This window comes from Gorilla gorilla, chromosome 4 (assembly GCF_029281585.2).
Source record: "Gorilla gorilla gorilla isolate KB3781 chromosome 4, NHGRI_mGorGor1-v2.1_pri, whole genome shotgun sequence".
In the NCBI taxonomy this organism is placed as follows: domain Eukaryota; kingdom Metazoa; phylum Chordata; class Mammalia; order Primates; family Hominidae; genus Gorilla; species Gorilla gorilla.
Window position 1 is genome coordinate 181,081,216 of NC_073228.2, and position 21,367 is coordinate 181,102,582.

Consider the following 21,367-nt stretch of genomic DNA (forward strand, 5'->3'; position numbering starts at 1 on the left):
GGGGCTTCAGGTGTAAGGTCCTGGAAGTTCAGCAAAGTTTCGTGGACAAGAGATGGGCACAGAGAGTAGAAGCAGAAATAAATGGTTCTATGTTTTCAACTTCCAGGGTTGGGGCAGGCCAGAGCAAGGCGGTCTCATCGAGGTGGGTGCTACCTGTGTGTGTGTAGATGAGTGTGCTGAAGGTGGGGAGGGCAGCACACAGCAGCTCATGGCAGAGCCGCCTCCTAGGTCTTGGCAAAGAGGCAAGCTGACGATAGACATCTACCTATATTGTTAAGAAAGGGGTCGGGGGGATCAGCCAAGGTCCATCATTGCTTTTTTGCCGCCCCCGCCCCCATAGATTGTCAGCTGTAAGTGAAACTCCTAGTGAAAAAGAGGGGAGCCCTGTGTTAGGAGTCCCCATAAACATGTACTGTAATTCTTTGTATATAGAAAAAAAATTTACTGTAAAGTAAAGTTTAACTTTACTCATATATGGCCCTTGCCCTGTGTTTTGTTTTATTGGCTGTGGGGAGTTGTAGTCTAACAGGAGGGAGGATTGTTTGGGGTGAGAGCAGAAGCCAGCCCCAGAGATAGTACAAGGTGGGGGGCGGGGGGCGCAGGGATACTGTGACGCTAAGCCTTTCCTCCAAGCACGCCATGGGAATAGCGTGTTTCCTCTCAGCAGCCACAGGGCTGCCCAAGCCTCTTTCTCCCCTGTTGGGAGTGGCTGGTTTCAGTTTCAGTCTCCCTCCACAGGAAGCCCCCATCACTCATGAAGGAAGGGCAGTTTGAGGAATTGGTTTTTAAAAAGGAAGTGGAACCAAAGCACTCTCTGAGTGTGAGTCTGACCATGTTGGCTAAGTTTTACATTTTTCCAAGGCAGGTGTTGGCCACTGCAGAGGACTCAGCCCAGGCCTAAATAAAGGCAGGAAAGCAGAGGCAAAGGATAAAACTGAGGCAAAGCCCCTGGCCTGGGGCCACACCCTCCATACCAGAAAGGGCTGCAATAAATTTCCTTCTGGTTGAACAGCAAGTGTCAGCCCTGTTTACAGTAACAACACCTGATTCCTCAGAAATATCTGGATCTTCTTTGGGGAAAACTTGGGAGTTTGTTTCCCTTTGTGACCTAGTCCTGAACTTCCTGCCCTTTCAGCAAAAAGTGCTTGGGAAGATTGGGAAAAACATTTAGTACTAGAATTACTCTTCACTTTCTTCACAATCCTTGGGCTGCATAGTAGTCACCTTATTTTACAGATGAGAAACTCACGATGAGGATTTAAGTCTCTTTTCTAAATTAGCAGCTGAATTGGAACCAAATCTGGATCCATTAGACCTTTCTGGCTTACAGAACTTAGGACTTTCCTACCATTAAACCACATTGTAGGATGTCACTGGGAAGCTCAGGACCTGAGTCCCAGGTCTGACATAGGGGCCCAAACATGACAGATGCAGTAGAGCTAGCCAGACCAACCTGTCTCAGGTAGGAATGCTTGACCCTTTTATTTCGAAGCAACTCATGCACTCTTCTCAGCACTCAGAAGGAATTGTGAGCTTTTGTACTACTACAGCCCCAGTATCTCAGCGGTATCCATGGGGAAAAAAGTCTTGTTTTCCAAAGGAAAATGAGAGTTGGGAGGAGCCTTAATATAAGCAGTGAGGCCAGCCGGGTGGCCCCAGAAAGAACTAGGTTTCTTGACACCTAATCCACACAGCAGGGAAAGGGGCTGGGTGTGATTCACAGTGCATTGATTTTATTTACAGATCAAAAGCCACTTAAATAATCTGCAGACACAAGTGCTGTCCAAGGCAGAAGCCTGGGGTCCAAATCAGCCCTTATCCCTCCTCATGCCCACAGTCAGCCCAATGCTGTCTCCGTTCCATGGGCCAGCACAGGCAGGCGCCACTCTGCTGACATGAGGACCTGGGGTAGCTCAGACATTTGACTACCCAAGCCCAGAAAGGAGCTGGGTCCAGCCCTTACGGGGAATTCCTTTAATTCCCCCAGGCCAGGTGAGTGCTGACTCAGTGATGACAACAGCTGTAGAAGTAGGGGTTTGGCTTCTGGCCCAGATCCACGCCCTTGTCCTCTGTCAAAGAGAGAGGTGGCAGCTCAGCACCATTCTGTTGGGATCAGGTAACTCAGGAAAGGGGCTAGATGCTGTGGGCCTAGAGTAAGTCTCCATAAAGGCTGGGGAAGCACCCACCTGTCATCACCTGGAAGGCAGCCACACTGACGTAATCCTCTGCCACTTTCTGGAAGAGCTCGTCTGGCAGGAAAAATGATGATCAGCGAGGGCCCAATGCCAGTAGCCCTGGGATCTCCCAGTGACCCAGCCCTCTGTGCCCTATTCAGCTTCCTCTGGTGCCCCTGCATATTCCTGCTGTGAGGCTCCAGCACAGCACTCACCCACACTCTGGCCTGTCTTGCTGGATGTTTCAAAGAGCTGAGCTTTGATATCTGTAAAGAGAAGTGACTAAAGCCTCATACCTGAGAATTAGATAAACAGACAAAAGGGAGGGCTAGCAGTTCAGGGAGTCTCCTGGACCCCACAGTTCAAGGAGGCCAGGAAGACCTCCTAGAGCACCTTGCCCTGGCAGCCAAGGCAGTCCCTATTTTCTTTGATCCACCCAGACAGCCACACACCCCCACCCCCCAAAGGGCTGAGGAGCAGCTACTGTCTGCATAGTCCTGGACGTCGTGGAAGTCCACACGTCGACGCCTCCGGTCTTCTTCCAGCAGGTCACTCTTGGTGCCACATAAGTAGATTTGGCAGCCCTGAGGCAGAAGACAAGGGTCACCTCCACAGACCAACAAAACCCCAGCCCCTAGTGTTCTAGTGAGGTCTGTTCACCTACCTCCTCTAGGCTGCGCAGTTCCTTCACCCAGAACTTTGCTCGCTCAAAGCTGCTGCTGTCTGTGAGGTCTTGGTGTGCGGCATGCAGGAGACAACCAAGTGGTCAAGGGCTGTTCTCTGGCTAGCCTGGCACCCATCTTTTCTTGTGAGACAGCCCAGACCCCCCCCCCTTACCATAGCAGACGATGGCAGCCTTGGCACCCCGATAGTAGATTCTACTCATGGCCTCATAGCGCTCAGAGCCTGCTGTGTCCTAAAGAGTAAGGCCTGAGTCAAACTTAAGGCCACGTTCTCCAGACCCCGCTATTTTCCAGATAAGGAAACGGGTCTATGAGAAATGGGTCTGTGAGGCCACAAATCAACCAGTAATAGGCAGGACCTACAACTCTTCAGGAATGAGTCTCCCAAGAATAGATGCCCAGGGGACTTACCCAAATACCTAATGTCACAGTCCGGTCTCCGACCGACATCACCTTGGCCACGAAGGCGGCCCCGATGGTCTGCAACGAGAGGGAAGAGATCGGGGCCATAGGTGCAGATTACCGGCCCCCCACTCCCCCGCCCACCGTGCCTGGCCCCTCCGGATGCACTCACGTTCTGATAAGGCCCCACCAGAAAGCGGTCGTGCACGTAGCGCTCCACCAGGCTAGTCTTGCCCACGTACTCCTTGCCCAGCATCACCACCTTGACGTCCACGCGCTGCCCGCTCATGCTCCCGGGGCCGCTTCAGCCACGTCAGGGTCCTGAGCGGGGACGGGAGGCAAACCCCGATCTCCGCTCGGCCCAGGGAGCGCCCAAGCCTCAGACCCCGACCCCAAACGGCGCCAACCTACGACTCCAGACAGCGCGTCGGGCTCGAGCTCTGGCCGTGGCCTTGCACTTCGGCAGCGCCCCGTGTGCCCCCGCTGTTCGGCCCCGGGCGCCGATTATCCTTCGAAGACCCCAAGCCCCGGGGCGGCCTGGGAGCGCGCGGGACAGCGTCCTCAACAGCGCAGCACGCCGCCGTGCAGCTCGCTACTCCGTCATTCGCTCGCCTGCCCGGCTTAAGCTCCGTTCTGGCTGGGAATCCCAACCGAACCTGGGGTCTCCCGCAACCCGGCTCCTACCCGCAGCGCCGCGACTCCCGCGGCGGGGGCGAGAGGGCGAGGGGGCGGGGCCGTAAGGTCACGTGGCGCGGGCGCCGGAAGCGGTGGCTACAGTGTGGCTGCGCCGGAAGTGGCGCTCGGCGGGACAACTCATGGCGGCGGCGGCGGCGGCAGCGGCAGCTGCTTGGGCGCGGTGCGGTGGTGACTGAGCTACGAGCCTGGCGGCGGGTGTGCGCGGAGCCCCGGCCCGGCCCGGCCCCCGCGTGCCTCCCAGGCTCCGCACCCCTGATGCTGCGCGGGTGCTGAGCCCGCTTCGGCCGGGACGATGGTGAAGTATTTCCTGGGCCAGAGCGTGCTCCGGAGTTCCTGGGACCAAGTGTTCGCCGCCTTCTGGCAGCGGTACCCGAATCCCTATAGGTACGTGGTATTTGGAAGAGCAAAACCGCGCCATCTCGCTATCTGGAGATCGAAGTATGGGTAATCCCCGAGTACTGGGACCAGGAAGGACTCGATATGGAATCCTAGGTAGACCTTATCGGGGAAGCGGCCAGGCCAGGCCTGCAAGGTCCTGAAGGGAGGTTGGGCCTGGGCGGTGGTTTATTGAGAGCTTAGTTTAAGATTCTTTTCTCAGTGTGGTGAGACAAGAAGAGGCGGCAGTATGGGAGTTGGGAGGGATCTTGGAGTTGGAAATCCTGTTTCTTTGCCCGTGGCGCTTTCCTGGGGTGCAATAAATCATGAGGTCCATTCCTGCTAGAAGGCAGGAATCCAGGTCAGTCAGATGGCGGGAGTTGGAATTTGCCCTGGGATGGGCCCTTAACTCTGGTCTGAACCATAGCACATACCACCTTGCAAGGTTACAGGAAGGCGTGGCCTCTCTAGGCCCGGAGCCTCCAAATGGGAATCCCCTCGGGCAGTCTCTTAGGGGCAAGCTTCTGAGGGTCACCTTCACCCTGACACCTGCAGCAAACATGTCTTGACGGAAGACATAGTACACCGGGAGGTGACCCCTGACCAGAAACTGCTGTCCCGGCGACTCCTGACCAAGACCAACAGGATGCCACGCTGGGCCGAGCGACTATTTCCTGCCAATGTTGCTCACTCGGTGTACATCCTGGAGGACTCTATTGTGGACCCACAGAATCAGACCATGACTACCTTCACCTGGAACATCAACCACGCCCGGCTGATGGTGAGACACCTCCTGTTGTGATTCTGCACCTCCCCCTCTCCCCTCCCCCACGAGATAGAGAGCTCCTCAGATACATGTGGCTAGAAAGCCATAAGGCAGTTTTTGTGGCCGGAGGCAGGTCTGGGTTACTGAGGGTTGACAGCTGTAGAGTATGACCTCAGATTTTCTTCTTTTCAGCTGGTCATCCTCTCTGGACCTGTCTTTTGACTCATTCATACAGTGGGGGAGGGGTACCTATCTTACTGAGTTGTCCTAAGTTCTAAATGCAAAGCGCTCCCATCCGGTATCTATGGCACAGATATATGTTGGACTCACAGGAGTGATGCTGAGTGGCGGAGGCAGTGCTTTTCTTTTTTTTTTTTTCCTGTTTTTTGTTTTTTTCTGGTGACAGAGTCTCACCCAGGTTGGAGTGTAGTGACATGATCTCACCTCACTGCCACTGCCACCTCCTGGGTTTAAGCAATTCTCGTGCCTCAGCTTTCTGAAGAGCTGGATTTCTAAGCACACACCACCACGCCTGGCTAATTTTTGTATTTTTAGTACAGACAAGGTTTTACCATGTTGGCCAAGCTGGTCTCGAACTCCTGACCTCAAGTGATCCGCCCGCCTTGGACTCCCAAAGTGCTAAGATTACATGCGTGAGCCACCGCGCCAGGCAAATGTTTTTATTTGGACTGTCAGGAAGCTCCAGAGCTGCAGCTGGTGGAAGGCGGCTAAAACACTGCATGTGTCTAGATGCACAAAACAAAATCCAGGAGCAGGACGGGCTGGAAGGCCCTTTGTTGATCTCAAGAGACCTTTTGCCTTCTAGTTTAAGAGTCAGAAGAAAGAGACGTTTTCGAGAGCAAAACGACCTTATTTATGGCTTCCTGCTCTGTCAGTGCCACTTGGGGGTGCAGTCAGGGGAAGGAATGGATTTTCATTGTATTGCTTCGCCTCATGAAAAGCGACAGGGAGTCAAATTTATGTGCAAGTTGGCAAAATGAAAGACTCTTCTACGATTGTGGTTGGCCTCTGCATAGGTGGTGGAGGAACGATGTGTTTACTGTGTGAACTCTGACAACAGTGGCTGGACTGAAATCCGCCGGGAAGCCTGGGTCTCCTCTAGCTTATTTGGTGTCTCCAGAGCTGTCCAGGTGAGCAGTGTTGTTGGGGCTGCTGGGGCTCTGGGACCCAGTGCTTTCGGTGTTGGGGCTGGGCTGGGGTCAGTGGGCAACTCAGTATCCTTCCCATTCTCATCTCATGCCAGGAATTTGGTCTTGCCCGGTTCAAAAGCAACGTGACCAAGACTATGAAGGGTTTTGAATATATCTTGGCTAAGCTGCAAGGTGAGTTTCTGGGTATGTGGATATTCCTCATAGGGAGAGGCTCATTCAGCCTAGCGGGCGTGGAGTCTGGGTTAGTCATTGCCCTGCTCTGAGCTGGGACTCTTTGTCTGTACTGGGGGTGGGAGGAGGGTGAATACCACCTTTTTAGTAGAGCCTGGCCCAGGGGAGATTGGAGTCATGGGGGAGGGAAATTAGGTTGGTCTTTCAGGCATCCTCTAAAGGCAGCCACCTGCCGTTCGCGACAGGCGAGGCCCCTTCCAAAACACTTGTTGAGACAGCCAAGGAAGCCAAGGAGAAGGCAAAGGAGACGGCACTGGCAGCTACAGAGAAGGCCAAGGACCTCGCCAGCAAGGCGGCCACCAAGAAGCAGCAGCAGCAGCAACAGTTTGTGTAGCCAGTCCACCACCACGACAGCACCCCAGACAGCTAGGCTTAGCCCCTCTGCCCTCCCTTCATTGTACTTTATCATTAAAAATCAACTTCCAGCCCTGTCTGCTGTCTACGTGGTGGGTTGTGGGGATGCAGTTTGGCATCTGCAGTACACCAAGCACATGATTCATGTCTGAGCCAGGTCTGCTTATTCTCCCATTGGGCAGCTGAGGACCAAGGCACAGAGGTGCGGTGACTTGCCCGGGGCTCCAGGTAGCCTGCAGGTTAGCTGGCGGTAAGTGCTAGACTGTAAGCCCGACAAGGGCAGGGCTTTTGGTTTTGTTCTCTGATGTGTCTCAGTATCTAGCACATAATAGACACTCAATAAATACTTGTTGAATTCAGTTGGCCCCAGCTCTGGAGTCGGAAGGCTCTGGTTTGAATCTTGGCTCCACTGTTTTTGGACCTCAGGCGAGTCACGTCACTCAGCCTCATTTCTACCATCCGTGAAGTGGAGACAGAACAGCCTCGAGTTGTGAGAATTAAGTGCACTGCCTGGCACGGCCAACAGTGTCAGTGATGGGAACTGATATTATTTCCTCTTCCAGTGGGTCTGTGGTTGGGAGTTCCCCCATTTTCATTAGGCAAGACTATGGACGGGAAGTTATGAAAGAGGCTTTTAATGAAAATACTGTACAGTTTACGGGAGGCAAAGGCAGGGGGCCTTGTCCAGGAGGGGAAGAGGCCCAAGAGGCTTCCTGTCCCCTTGGGGGCAGCAGAGCCAAATGCTTGGGCTCAGGCCCAAGCTGCCTGCCCTGCAGGGGTCCAGGGAGGTCCTGATGAGTCCTGCCCCTTCCCTTCCAGAGGGCCTGCCTGGCAGCCAGCAGCAGGGTGTTTGGGGAGCACCTGTTCCCACACAAGGGTCCTTTTAGTCCATTCCAACAGGTGACTCTGAGCAGCCCTGAAGGCTTGGGGAGGGCTCCTGCCTGGCAAGTGGGCCTGGCACGAGTAGAGGGCAGAGGCCCGCCCTGGGTGAGGAACATCATAGCCAGGCGCCGCCGCCGTGCGAGTAGCTGTGCTCCTGGCCGGTGACGAAGCCCCGCAGCAGCTCGGCCTCACCCCCAAACACCAGGCTCTCCACATCCACCTCCAGCTCCTCTGCGCGGGGAGGGGTCTGGTCAGAAGACCTGGCTTGCCCCGAGGGCCACACAACCCCTCAGCCTCAGGGCACTCACCTTGGTCTGAGTCTGAGCGCTCAGAGGAGAGGCCTGAGGAGTCCAGACTGTCTGCCCGCAGCCGCTCCCGCTCGGCCGCCCCTGCCAGCCCCCGGAGCTGCTCCAGCTGCCGCTGCAGGCTCTGCTGCTTGCTGCGCAGCCTCTCCTTGAGCTGTCGGGCCCGCTGCTCCTGATCCTCCAGCTTCTGCAGATCCCAAAGGAGCAAGGGGCTGGGGTCAGCGGCGTGGGGGCTTGGGCTGCACCCCCAACACCACTCAGTACCGGGCCACGGCCACAGGGCCAATGCCCACTCCAGGCAGGTGGCGACTAAATCCAGGCCCCAGAGGGTTGCACCCACATCCTCCAGAAAGCCAGCCCCTTTCCGGCCATGTACACGTCCTGTCAGGGTGCTGCCTAGATTGGGGGTGGGGGGCACCACAATCTCAAAGGCATTTGGGGCCTAGTCAAGGATAAAGGACTGGAGTGCTGTGGTGTCCAGGGGTGGGAACTGGGAGCAGGGTGCACTGCTGCGTGTACACTCTGGCTCAGGAGCCAGGCATGTGCTGTCATGGGAAACAGGCCCGGTGTTACCAGGTCTCCCCGTTTCTTTTTTTTTTTTTTTTTTTTGAAACAGAATCTCGCTCTGTCGCCCAGGCTGGAGTGCAATGGCACAATCTCGGCTCACAGCAACCTCCACCTCTTAAGTTCAAGCAATTCCCCTGTCTCGGCCTCACAAGTAGCTGGGACTACAGGGGCCCACCACCATGCCCAGCTAATTTTTGTATTTTTAGTGGAGACGGGGTTTCACCATGTTGGTCAGGCTGGTCTCAAACTCCTGACCTCAGGTAATCCGCCTGCCTCAGCCTCCTAAAGTGCTGGGATTATAGGTGTGAACCACCGCGCCCGGCCCCCCATTTCTTTACGAGAAGCTAGCTGGAAAGTCAGATTTTTCATGTCAAATGTCTTTTGAGGGATTGACAGCTAATTTAAATTTTTAGAAAACTAGAGAACAAACAAAGGCTACCAGTCTGTAGCTCCTGGTCACGATCCCTACAAGAGCGAGAGCGTGAAGGCGTTAGCACCCTCCCTCCCATACCCCTACCTCCTGCCAAGCTCTGCCAGCCCTGAAGTTCCAAGGACTGGAAGGCCAAGGGCTCTCCCAGGCAGAGCCCTCAGTGGGCAGAAGCTTACATTCAGTCATTCAACAAGGGGAGAATTGGGCCATGGAGGCATTTGGACTGGGCGTAGAAAGATAAGAGCTGCCGAGGCAAACACAGGGAGGAAGAAACGTCAAGACACAGCAGAGGGAGCCTGGGAAGAGCACAGAGCATTCAGCTTCTGTGGGGCACAGGGAGAGATGAGGCCAAAAGAGCAGCCTACTGGCAAGTCCTGGGTTATGAAGGGCCTTGAGTTTCACAGGAAGGAAGGAGCAGAGGCTTTGTCCTGTCAGGGGCCACTGGTGGGTTTTCAGCAGGAGATGGGCCTGGGTAGATAGGTGTGCTGCAGAGATCACTCTAGAGCAAAGTAGAAGACAGCCTGGTGGAGGCAAAACAGCTAACAGGAAGGCTGGGAGGAGGCCGGTGAATTAATCCAGGAGAGGGGTGATGGAGCCCCAGAGAAGGAGCACTGCCCAGGTCCTGCCCACAGGCCAGCCAGCCCCTGAGGGGCACACATTATCCATCCGAGAACCAGGCCAGGCAAGCTCCGTGTGAGAAACTGGGCCACTACCCAACCAGAGTGTTATTCAGCCACAATGATGGTAATAACAGACGCCGGGGGGCAGTGCAGTTGTTCCCGCAGCTGTGGTTTATTTACTGACAGCCCACAGGTCTTTGTGTGCCACAGCCCCGTGCCTAGAATAGGGCCTAGCAGAACCAGTGCTCAATAAACACTTGTCGGAGGAGATAATGCAAGCCAGGGAACTGGGCATGGGTCCTGAATCTGCCGCCCATCAGCTGTGCGACTTGTTGGCCCTCAGCCTAGCTGTGCCTCCATGTATTCCTCTAGAGGGCAGGAAAAGTCCTGTGGTTTCCAAGGCCACTTCTGACATGGCCAGGGCCACCTGGGCCTTTATTCAGCACATCCACTCCTGTCCACCAGGGGGCACCGAGCTCAGCCCCAGCAGCAGCAGGAGCCCTGGGAGGACCAGTGACTGGCGTCTTCTCAGTCCTTTCCCCTTCTGTCCCTGGAGCTGCCTCCCAGGTGGCACCAGGATAGACTGCCCATAACAGGAGGCCTTGAAGGTGAGAGGGGGAGAGCAAGGACCAACGCTCTACAGTCCCAAGGACCCCCACATACATCCCATCACAGAATTCAACAGCCATCCCCTCCCCTCAAACAGGAGGGAAGGTTAGTCCAGACGGGCTAAGTGACCTGCCCAAGGTCTCACAGCTGTGATCTAAGTGATAACAGCTGTAACAGCAACAGTGAACATTTATAGAGTGAACTCATTTAAGCCTCAACAACCCTCTGAGTTGTCTGCTTTTCTTCCCATTTAATGGATCTGGAAAGTAAAAGCTCAGAGAGCTGTCCTAAGTCACACAGTTCTTGAGCTCTGACCTGAGGTCTCGTTCCCCAGTCCCATCAGCCCCTCCATAGCACAGCCCTCCATACACCAGGGCAAGCCAGTCCGGGCGCAGCGGGGGGCCTCACCTGGATGTGCATCCTGGCACGGCGCAGCAGGCTCAGCGTGGTGTATCGGGCACAGTCGGCCCCCAGGGGCATCTGCTGCTTCAGCCGCTCCAGGCACCGCTTCAACTGGGCCCTCCTGTGGGGAAGAGGTCTGGAGGGCAGTGCCAGCCCCACCTTGCTGGCCACAGGAATGGCAGGGGAGGGAAGGCCAGAGGGCAGTGGCCCCTGGGGGCTGGCGCTGTCAGGGCAGGACTGGGACTCACCTGCGCTTCTCCAGTTCATTGTGCACTGACCTGCCAATGCCAGAGAGGATGGGGTGAAGGGGAATCAGCCACTGCCCATGCCCCAATCCCAGGGCCCCCAGTGGCTCAAGAGCCACTACAGATGTCTGCCCCAAACAAGTCCCCTGTGGAGACCTCATGCTGGCCTCAGACACCAGAGTCCCCTGGCAGGGCGAGGGGAGTCAAAGACACACGGAGCCAAATGCTTAACAGAAGCCTGCCCAGGTGGGTATGGGGGTCCTAACAAGGGCCCCTGCCAGCTGGTCAGAAAGGACTTCCCAGACAGAGGTGACAGCTAAATGCAGAAATAGATGTTTCCCAAGCTGGTAGTGGAGGGAGAGGCATTCAAATAGGAGGGAACAGCGTATGCAAAGGGCTGGGGAGAGGAGAGAAAAGGAGGAAGCCAGCGGGGGAGGTGAGTGGCCTGATGTGTGGGGTGCGGGAGTGCGAGTGGAAGCGGGACCCCAACTGCTGTTGGCAGTTCCCGGCACATCTGGAGGTGCTCAAGAAATAGTCCTTGAATGAATAGAAAGGTGTGAGTGTGTTTGGAGAGTGGGGAGATGGCAGGAGGGGTCTGAACGCTTCCTGGAGCAGGACACTTGGCCCAAAAGATGCAAGCAACAAGTGGGCAGAGGAGGGCCCGACCAGGGGCGGCGCCCACCCCCACTCCCACTCCCGCCGCCCCCGGCCTCCTCACCGCCCGCTGTCCTGCGCTCCAGGAGCCTGCGGGGGTCGCTTCTTCCTCCTGTGGATGGGGCCTGGACTGCGATGCGGGCACAGGGACGCATAACCATGCTCGGCCTCTGCCAGAGAGAGCCCCCGCTCGCGTCAGGCTGGGGCTGGACCTGGTCCCAGCGGGAGCCCCAGGCACAGCACGGTCAAGGAAAGGCTTTTGGCGCCAGGACCATTTCCCCCACCCGTCCCTGCTCTACCGCCCCGGGACTCCTCTCGAGTTGAGGGCGAGGCGCCCCGGGATTACTGTCCTAGGGCGGTGCATCCTTCAAGCTGGGAGCCAGGTCCAGTCCAGGCCCGTGTCAGCGAGGTCGCCGCCCGGAATTCAGCCAAGGGTCCTTCCTCACCTCTCTCACGGCGCTCCAGGAACTCGGCCGCCTGCAGCAGGACCTGGATGTTGCTGGCCACGGGTTCCATGTCGGCGACAGCTGGCGGCGGGCCGGCCTAGGGTGCCGGCCGGAGCAAGCGGCTGCAGCACTTTTGTTACAAAGTAACTGACACGGTGCAACAAACACAAGGGCCCGCCCCGCCCCCGGGACGCCCCGCCCGCGGGAACGCCCAGCCCTTGGCTCCGCCCCTCTGGAACCCGCCACGGAGCCGCAGCCCACGCTCCGGCAGCCGCCCCGCCCCGAGTGGTCTCAGACTTTCCAGGGGCAGGTAAGGGCGCTGGCTCCAGGCCTGGCCCTGGAGCGAACCCTCAGGCTAACCGGTGCTGCTTCTTGCCCGCCTCACTCATCCACCCACGCCGGCTCATTGGCGTCTTTGATCTCAGCTTCCAGCCCCGTGCTAGTGACTAGCCCCCAACATAGCACGGCGCTCTGGGGGCCTGGTGGTCCCCTGAAAGCCCCGGGCCCAGCCGCTGCACGTGGGTGCCGCGGGGGCGGGGCCTCCGGCCGCCGCTTGCCCATTCGCACATGGCTTCTCAAGGATCGCTGTTGTCATCCTCGGGGCGGGGTCGGGGAGCCTCTGATGCCCTATTGGCTGGCGCTCTGCCCCGCCCTCTCCCGCCGCTGATCCACACGTTCGGGCGGGAAAAGAAGCAGGTTTCAAATTTGAAAACCCAAGCGATGGGGCGGGGTTGAAAGGGGAGCTGGGCCTCAATGCGCAGGCGCCGGCGGAGGGGCGGCGGACCCGGCTCCTGCCCTCCGGGGTCTGTCCCCAAGCCTGCCTGCCATCTGCCCCCGAAGGCCCCCGTGGGCCCCAGCTTCCTACTGTGTCGAATGGGAATAATATCTCGGCCCCACTCCTCTTCTGTGAGGAAGCTGTTGTTGCTACGAAAACGTCAGTGGGGTAACAGCTTCCTCAGGCAGGCCATACCCTGGAGGCACGCGAAATGGCCTTTTCCGGAGCCTTGGGCTCTGGTATCCACGGAGTTGGGGTCCTCTCCTGTCACTGATGTCTCAGCTGTGTATGACTCAGGAGGTGACCTCCGTCTCTAAGCCTCAGGAGCCCTGCGACAGCGCTGAAGGATCAGAGCCAATGCCTCTGCGGTGCCCATGGCATGAAGGAGCTGCCCATCTCAAAGGCCAGTGCAACCAGACCGCGGCGTTTGCCTCCCAGGCAGCCTCTGCTTGCCTTACTCAGAGTCCATGAACCCTTCTTGCACCTGACTCTCCTAGCCGGCCGAAGGAGTGGCTGTGATGACTTCTAGCCTCAGCACCAGCAGGTGGGGCCACATCTGGGGACAGGAAGATGAAAGCAGCTGTAGCAGGGTGGAGCATTGCTGCCAGCCACGGGCTGAGTCTGTGACTCCAGTAATCCCAAAATAGAGAGGGGAGGGAAGGTGGGAGGGATAGATGCTTTGTAAAGAGACAGTCCTGGTAAACACAGGCACATGTCAGTCAGGCCTCAGTTCCTTGGGAAAAATCTTTTTTTTTTTTTTTTTTTTGAGTCTTGCTCTGTCGCCCAGGCTGAAGCGCAATGGCTCGATCTTGACTCACTGCAACTTCCGCCTCCCGGGTTCAAGCAATTCTCCTGCCTCAGCCTCCCAAGTAGCTGAGACTACAAGCGCCCACCACCACACCCAGCTAATTTTTGTATTTTTAGTAGAGACGGGGTTTCACCATGTTGGCCAGGCTGGTCTCGAACTCCTGACCTCAGGTGATCCACCCACCTCAGCCTCCCAAAGTGCTGGGATTACAGGTGTGAGCCACCGTTCCTGGCCGGGAAACATCTTGAAGTTTCGGCCAGGCGCCGAAAAAAAATGAAGTTTCTCTAAGAGTTGCTCACAGCAGAATAACTGCCCTGTCTAGGCAGACGATCCATCTACCCAGCCGCCTGTCCTTAACTCACAAAATATTTGCTGAGCTCTCGCTGGACACCAGGCGCTGTGCTGGGGGCTGGAGGACATACGATAGGCAAAAGCATACAGGGTCCCTGCCCTTGCAGAGCTCATAGGCTTGAGAGGGAAAGACACCAATACAGTCGCAGGAAGGCAGAGGTCCAGCTGGACAGGTCCTCACAGGGAGAGACCGTGCCCCACAGCACATTCTAAGGAACATTTGACCTAATTAATTGGTGAGGTCAGAGAAGGCTTTACTAGGGAAATGGATGAAGAGGTGTTATCTAAGTATAGGAGAGATGAAAGAATTCTAGACAAAGGAACAGCACGTGCAAAGGCCCTGGGGCTGAAAGGAGCGTGGCAGGGGCAGTGTGGCTTACAGAGAGCAAATAGCCTGGTGCAGGCTGACACTGGAGAGGCTGCAGGGCCCAGAACATGCTGATGGGTTCCCCCAAACTCCCCCCTGCAATCAGCCATCTCTGCAGGAAGGAGCCGCAAGGCTTGTGAATGAATTTCCAATTTTATTTCACTAAAGTCAGCACCATGCAGTGCAGACACGAACCTACTCAGATGTCTGGGCCCTAGGTGGCCTGGCCTCCAGTCTGGGTTGGATAGGGGTGGGGAGGTTCTGAAGGAGGAGAATTTTCAGCAAAGGGAAAGAAGGAAGCATATGTGAGCTGAAGACATGGCCAGGAGGTGGTGGGAGTCGGGCTGGGGCTGCAGAGGGGCTGGAGGGCTCATGTCAAGGAGTTTGGACTTCATCCTAGGAGCTGCAGAGCGGTTTTGAGCCAGGGACAGCATGTGGGCTGGGGTCAAGGCCACCGGCCAGGCCAGACAGGAACAATACCTCCCCAGGAACAGGATGGGACAGGGCATGGGGGGATCCAGCCTGGGCCAGCAGGGATCCTGCCCCAAGCCCTTGGATGTCCCCTGGGCCCCTGTGAGAAAATGCTAGAGCTAGTGGCCTCTAGGCACAGGACTGGACAGAGGAGCTGCAGTGCCCCACCAGCAGTGACCAGCCCAGATCCTCTGCCCTGGACTCTGCAGGGTCCTGCGCTTCGCCCTGTGACCTCCTGCCTCCACCAGCCCACTGTAACTGGGGTTCTGCTGCCTGTACTTGCAGTGCAGACTCTACCGGGGTCTATGGTCCTCTGGGCTCCAAGGACAGAGTCTGCATCTATGCCCTGAGTGGAAGGGGAGAAGGGAGACCCCCCGCCCCAGGCCTTTGTCCCAGTTAGGACCCCTTGAAGAGGGCAGCCAGTCCTGGGCTCACCGTCCTCCTCCACTCCATGGACACGGTGGAGGAGGAGATGGCCCTGCGTTCCCCAGATCCCTTTCCCCTTCTCCTCTGCAAGGAAGAGTCATCGGGGGAGTCGGGAGCCTGGCTCCGACCCTGGACCCCTGCCCAGACTCCTCCCCGGGCTGCCCGCAGCCTCCCCTCTCCCAGAGAGCAGCACTCCCCAGTCACAGAGCTAACCAGGTCACGCCCCCACGGAAGGCCCACGCTCCCATGGCCTTCAGGACAAAGTTTGAGCTGGGCCGTGCCCCTCCTCCTGCTGTGGCAGGGGACATGCCATGGCCTTGCCCACCTCCCTGCCTCTGCCATCTCTGCTCAATGTCACTTGCTCCAGGAGGTTCCCAGGCCTCCCTCCTTCAGCGCATCCTCCCAAGCAGCAGTGGGCCCTGCGTCTCTCAGGGTCAGCCTCTTCCTGCAGACCTCAGCGACAGAGCAAACCAATGCCGAACAGGGGCTTGGCCAAGCCATAGGCAAGGGGTAGGGAAGGGCTGGTGGGCCTGTGTCTCCATGCCCACAGGATGTCAGAAGAAGCAGTCAGCAGACCCCCACACAGAGGCCACCTCTGGAACGCCCCCCCCCAACCCCGGCTGTTGTGGCAGTGCAGCATAATGATCAGGAGTTGGGTGCCAGCCGGTCCCTCGCTTGATGTCACAGGGGCTAAGCCAAGAGGCCAGCCCTGGCTAGACAGGTCTCAGAAGTGCCTGGCAGCCCCTGCTATCCTGGGAGGAACACTGCAAACAGGCCTCTGTAGGCTCAGTAGTATGGCCATTTTTTTTTTTTTTTTTTTTGAGGTGGGGTCTTGTGCTGTCACCCAGCTGGAGTGCAGTGACACAATGAGGGCTCACTGCAGCCTTGACCTGCTGGGCTCAAGCAATCCTCCTGCCTCAGCCTCCCAAGTAGCTGGGACCACAGCTGCATGCCACCATGCCTAATTTTTTTATTTTTTGTAGAGACGGGGTTTCACCATGTTGGCCAAGCTGGTCTTGAACTCCTGACCTCAGGTGATTTGCCCCCCTCAGTCTCCCAAAGTGTTGGGATTACAGGCGTGAGCCACCGCACCCGGCCTGATTTGCATTTTTTCTAAGTCAGCTGAAATTCTTATTTTTCCACCGGATATAATGTATTGTTATCCTCTATCTGCTTTTAATATTTTCTCTTCACCTTTGGTTTTCAACTGTTGGCTGTGACACGCCTGGGTGTGGTTTTCTTGGTGTTTGCCTTGCCTGGGGTGTCTTGAACTTCTGGAAAAGTTTTCAGTTCTTATCTCTTCAAATATTTTTCCTGTCTTATTCTACCCCTACTTCCCTACTCTAACCCCAATTTCATGTATGTTGCCCAACTTGGTAATATATGAAGGGTCTTACTTTGTTGCCCAGGCTGGAGTGCAGTGGTATGAACACAGCTCACTACAGCCTTGACCTCCCAGGCTCAGGTGATCCTCCTGCCTCAGCCTCCTGAGTAGCTAGGATTACAGGTGTGCAACACCACGCCCAGCTAATTTTTTGTATTTTTTGTAGAGACAGGATTTTGCCATTGTTGCCCAGGCTGGTCTCAAACTCTTGAGCTCAAGCAATCCGTCTGCCTCGGCCTCCCAAAGTGCTAGGATTACAGGCATGAGCCACCTTGCCTGGCTTTTCCTATTTTAGTCAACAAATGTTTCACTTGCCTATTCCGATTCTTCATCAAACCATCACTCTGGGGAGGATGTCTCCGCCACTGTTGGACACCATGTGCTGTAAAATGTGTTCCTTGGTCTGAAGAAATGTGACCTGGCAGAGTCCAAATTGGTACCTTTTTTTTTTTTTTTGAGATGAAGTCTCGCTCTTGTCCCCCAGGCTGGAGGGCAATGGATGGCGCGATCTCGGCTCACTGCAACCTCCACCTCCTGGGTTCAAGCGATTCCCTTGCCTCAGCCTCCCAAGTAGCTGAGATTACAGGCACCTGCTACCATGCCCGGCTAATTTTTATATTTTTAGTAGAGACAGGGTTTCACCGTGTTGGCCAGGCTGGTCTCGAACTCCTGACCTCAGGTGATCTGCCCACCTCGGCCTCCTAAAATGCTGGGATTACAGGCGTGAGCCACTGTGCCCAGCTGAGTTCCAGTCCTTTTACTGTGCTGTGAGCATTTGCATCTACCACAGGGAAGCTGAGCCCAGTGTGCAGAGTGACTGTTCCTGCCACGACTTACACTTCCTGGGGCTACAGGCTTCAGTCTGACTTGCCTATCAAGCCTCTCGTTGACAGACAGAACAGTTACTGGTGTTTTGTGCCTCAGAGGGTGCAAGGGGAACATGTCTAGACTCAGTCCATCCCTGCACTGTGGCAACCCCGTATGTCCCTCATATCATGAGGCCTCCTTAAGTGAGCACACCGGAATATCCACTGACTGAATCCAATCACCCCCTGATACTGGAATGGGGTTCTTCTGATGAGCATCAAACGTCCTACTTTAATGTACCCCTCCGACTCCCATAATGATGTCCACAGGCCCATGCCCTATACAGGCATCCCACTAATAGGCCAGTTTTCCATTGCCCTTCTGCTGACTGTGCGGGCAGGTTGGCCACTGCCCATGAGATGTAGCACAAACACCAGTCAATTCAACCTGCTGAGTTGATTTGTTTTTACCTTCTTTGATGGTCTTCCAGATAGGAAGCTGTCCTGTCACCTTGAAACTTCCATCCATAAACCAGGCGGCTCTTGTTGGTCAATAGAGAGCTGTTCATAGGGCACTCACTGCCCATGCGGCCCGTGAAACTCCTTAGGTGGCTCTGAAGTTGCCTGTGGGGGAAGAGGCTCCCACTTGGGACGGCCTTCTTGCATTCCCCAGATAGCACGTTCCAGAAAAATCATTTCCAAATTATGATGGACCCTTCCGGGCACTGCCCTCCTATCAGAGTATTTCCCCAACATCACCCGAGAAATTATGAGTATTTCAGGTTTCAAGGTTATTTTGTGTCCTTAAGTCATAGGGGCAATTGGACTTTAATGAAACCCAATAGCAAGTTAGTCAAACGGAAATTTCCTGGTCCAAAATCCCAGTGGTTGCCACTAGGTGGCACTCCGGCTTTTGCTCCTCAGCGGGGCTACGGTACAACAAATAAACAACTTGCACAGGCTTGGGCAATCTTACTGGTTTCCATCAAGTATATCCAATCAATATTGGCGAGTGGGGAGATTCACATGCCTTCCGCTTTACCATGCTAGGTAAGAGAGACGCCTCAGCCAGACCCAATATCCACCCCCATAGTACATTCAGGTAAAGGAGCTGCAGTCGCTTTGCATAAAGCCTGCTCAACCCTCACCGTTTGCATTCCATCAGGTGTCACATTCCCATATTCTCCCAGTCGAACTCTCGCGCCCATTGGGACTTCACAAATAGATTTTGGAATCACAGAGCATGGGTTCCACAAAAAGGTGTCCCAGTAAAGTCTCTCCTGCAGCCCCTGACCACTTCACCGGCTCATGTCCACATGGCCTTGGGTCCGCAGTGGGTGTCAGTCATTCTCTTGATTAGATTGTGGCACAATTGCCCCAGGTGACTACCTATCAGCTTTCTCCTTGTCATCTTTCCCTCTGGCTTTTTTTTTTTTTTCTTGAGACGGAGTCTCACTCTGTCGCCCAGGCTGGAGTGCAATGGCGCGATCTCAGCTTACTGCAACCTCTGCCTCCCAGGTTCAAGCGATTCTCCTGCCTCAGCCTCCTGAGTAGCTGGGATTACAGGCACCCGCCACCATGCCTGGCTAGTTTGTCTGTTTGTTTGTTTGCTTGCTTTTTAGACAGAGTTTTGCTCTTGTTGCCCAGGCTGGAGTGCAATGGCGTGATCTCAGCTCACTGCAACCTCCGCCTCCTGGGTTCAAGCGGTTCTCCTGCCTCAGCCTCCCAAGTAACTGGGACTACAGGCACGTGCCACCACACCCAGCTTTTTGTATTTTTAGTAGAGACAGGGTTTCACCGTGTTAGCCAGGATGATCTCGATCTCCTGACCTCGTGATCCGCCCGCCTCAGCCTCCCAAAGTGCTGGGATTACAGGCGTGTGCCACCACGCCCGACCATTTTTTTGTATTTTTGGTAGAGATGGGGTTTCACCATGTTGGTCAGCCTGGTCTCAAACTCCTGACCTCAGGTGATCCACCCACCTCAGCCTCCCAAAATGCTGGGATTACAGGCCAGCCTCCCTCTGACATTTTAAAATCCTCCAAACTAAGGTGAGTAAATCAGATTTGTTTAGGGCCCTTCAATAGTAGGGGACCAGCAGAAGCTCCCATCTGTCCACCCAAGGACTTCCAAGGGTGTTGGAGATGACCTTTGTTTTGACCCCATCAATGTCTACTTTATTCAGTCCATTTCATTAAGAACCCTTTAAAGATTCCATCCCGCTGGGATGAGTATCTTGACTCTTCCCTTTCTTTTCCCCACTCTCTTGTGAATCATTCTAACCATCTTCACTGTTGTTTCAGCAAAATTTTTCCCCTCAAAAGTGGCCCTGGGAATAGCTGTAGCTCAGACCAGCCACAATCCAAGCTTGGCCCAATCTCAGGATCTGCCCTATCACCATCTTTTGCCTTCATTGTTGCTACAGAGAACAATAGGATGGTATATTTAGCTTGTTTCTAGTTACTTTGCATTTCCTTATACGTCCAGTGAACTAACTCCTTGGGAGTTGCATCCATCATTTCTAAAATTCATTATTAATTTTTGCCTCCACTAACTGATCACAGCACAGCTGCATTTCCATACCATGGCGAACTCATGGCCCTCCAGGAATCAAAGGTTCATCATACTCCATCCTCTCATCCAATTCCTAGAGATAGTAAATCACTCACTCACCTGCAAGCGTGCTGTGCCTTTCATATTCATACTAACCAATCCAGAGCCCATACCTTCCAACCACCTCCTTTACTGGGCTCTTACACGCTGCACCACTATCTCCCAGAGACTGGACAACTAGGGACATCCTACCCCAAACCCACTGAAATTATTCAAGCTAGGCAATCCTAGACCTGCTCACTCTGCCTCTCGGGTTCCTTCCTAAGCAAACCACAATAAAGGCTCTTGCCCCACAGTTGCCCTCCCTCCCTCTGCCCCCGACCAACACTGGTGCTTCCCCGTGTGGCCCGTGTTAGTGTGCGGTGCCGCCTGTTTCTAGGGAACTGTGAGTATAAGCTTCTTCCCACCATGGCAGTCATTTCTGTGTCTGTTACATCATATCTAATGACAACAAATCCAGGGTGTCCTTACAACAAACTGGCGCAGTAAGCAGGGTGGTTTGATGCCAGATGGAGATGGTATGTCCTCAAACTGCTCTTGGCTTACTAACTGGATCCACCAGGCAGTGGCCATTGCCTGGAAGGCAGCCCTGGTCATTTGTGTGCCCCCTTGACGGCTGGTGCACTGTGTGGTGTGTTGTCGGTGCTGCTGTGGATTCCCAACCTGAGGGTGGTGCTTGGGAAGCTGAGTCCTCCCGGAGCTGCTGCCCAGGCTAGAGTGTTCAGTGCCTGGGACTCAAGCCACAGGGCACTCGTCTTTCTCCGTGCTGGTGGAGCACCCAGGCGCCAGAACAGAGCACCTGGAGGTATACGGAAAACTGACCACATCGGTTTCTTGAAAAAGTCCTTCCATGGCCGGGCATGGTGGCTCACGCCTGTAATCCCAGCACTCTGGGAGGCCAAAGCAGGTGGATCACCTAAGGTCGGGAGTTTGATACCAGCCTGAGTAACATGGAGAAACCTCGTCTCTACTAAAAATACAAAATTAGCTGGGTGTGGTGGCACATGCCTGTAATCCCAGCTACTCGGGAGGCTGAGGCAGGAGAATCGCTTGAACCCAGGAGGCGGAGGTTGCAATGAGCCAAGACTGTGCCATTGCACTAAAGCCTAGGCAACAAGAGCAAAACTCCATCTCAAAAAAGAAAAGGAAAGAAAAGGTCCTTCCAAAGACAACAAGAGCAACTACCCTGCTAGCGTCATGGGATGAGTCTAACCCACTGACCAGGCAGCACTGGCAAGCGATGGGGCCAACCATGTCGGTCACTTGTATGCAAGTGCCCAGTGTCTGGGATGTTATATGCTCCAGCAGGCACTTGATAAACCACTTCCCCTTTTCCTTCTGGCCTTTGCTGAG

The 21,367-nt window shown here is 55.3% G+C and overlaps 3 protein-coding genes across 5 annotated transcripts; 1 reads left to right on the plus strand and 2 right to left on the minus strand.

The window, feature by feature from the left end:
- Nucleotides 1–1,711: 1,711 nt before the first annotated feature.
- RAB24 (RAB24, member RAS oncogene family) lies at nt 1,712–3,807 on the minus strand. Of its 2 annotated transcripts, none has more exons than XM_019026905.4 (9): nt 3,671–3,807; nt 3,432–3,580; nt 3,269–3,337; nt 3,012–3,090; nt 2,839–2,906; nt 2,659–2,758; nt 2,390–2,440; nt 2,187–2,249; nt 1,712–2,069 (listed from the first exon to the last, which is right to left on the minus strand). In XM_019026905.4, the coding sequence occupies exons 2-9, from the start codon at nt 3,546–3,548 to the stop codon at nt 2,005–2,007; spliced, it is 612 nt and encodes a 203-aa protein (XP_018882450.1). In that variant the 5' UTR covers nt 3,549–3,580; nt 3,671–3,807; the 3' UTR covers nt 1,712–2,004. The 2 variants fall into 2 exon arrangements, with proteins under 2 accessions (XP_018882450.1, XP_018882449.1); XM_019026904.3 differs by having other exon boundaries at nt 3,667–3,807.
- A 196-nt stretch (nt 3,808–4,003) lies between these two features.
- Nucleotides 4,004–7,212, plus strand: PRELID1 (PRELI domain containing 1). Its single transcript, XM_004043085.5, has 5 exons — nt 4,004–4,339; nt 4,886–5,111; nt 6,134–6,247; nt 6,361–6,439; nt 6,685–7,212. The coding sequence occupies exons 1-5, from the start codon at nt 4,248–4,250 to the stop codon at nt 6,831–6,833; spliced, it is 660 nt and encodes a 219-aa protein (XP_004043133.1). The 5' UTR covers nt 4,004–4,247; the 3' UTR covers nt 6,834–7,212.
- Nucleotides 7,213–7,472: 260 nt separating this feature from the next.
- MXD3 (MAX dimerization protein 3) lies at nt 7,473–12,840 on the minus strand. 2 transcript variants are annotated; one of them, XM_063707005.1, is made up of 6 exons: nt 12,014–12,832; nt 11,632–11,737; nt 10,917–10,946; nt 10,675–10,789; nt 8,044–8,227; nt 7,473–7,966 (listed from the first exon to the last, which is right to left on the minus strand). In XM_063707005.1, the coding sequence occupies exons 1-6, from the start codon at nt 12,081–12,083 to the stop codon at nt 7,851–7,853; spliced, it is 621 nt and encodes a 206-aa protein (XP_063563075.1). In that variant the 5' UTR covers nt 12,084–12,832; the 3' UTR covers nt 7,473–7,850. The 2 variants fall into 2 exon arrangements, with proteins under 2 accessions (XP_063563075.1, XP_063563074.1); XM_063707004.1 differs by having other exon boundaries at nt 10,675–10,946; nt 12,014–12,840.
- Between the last annotated feature and the right edge of the window lie 8,527 nt (nt 12,841–21,367).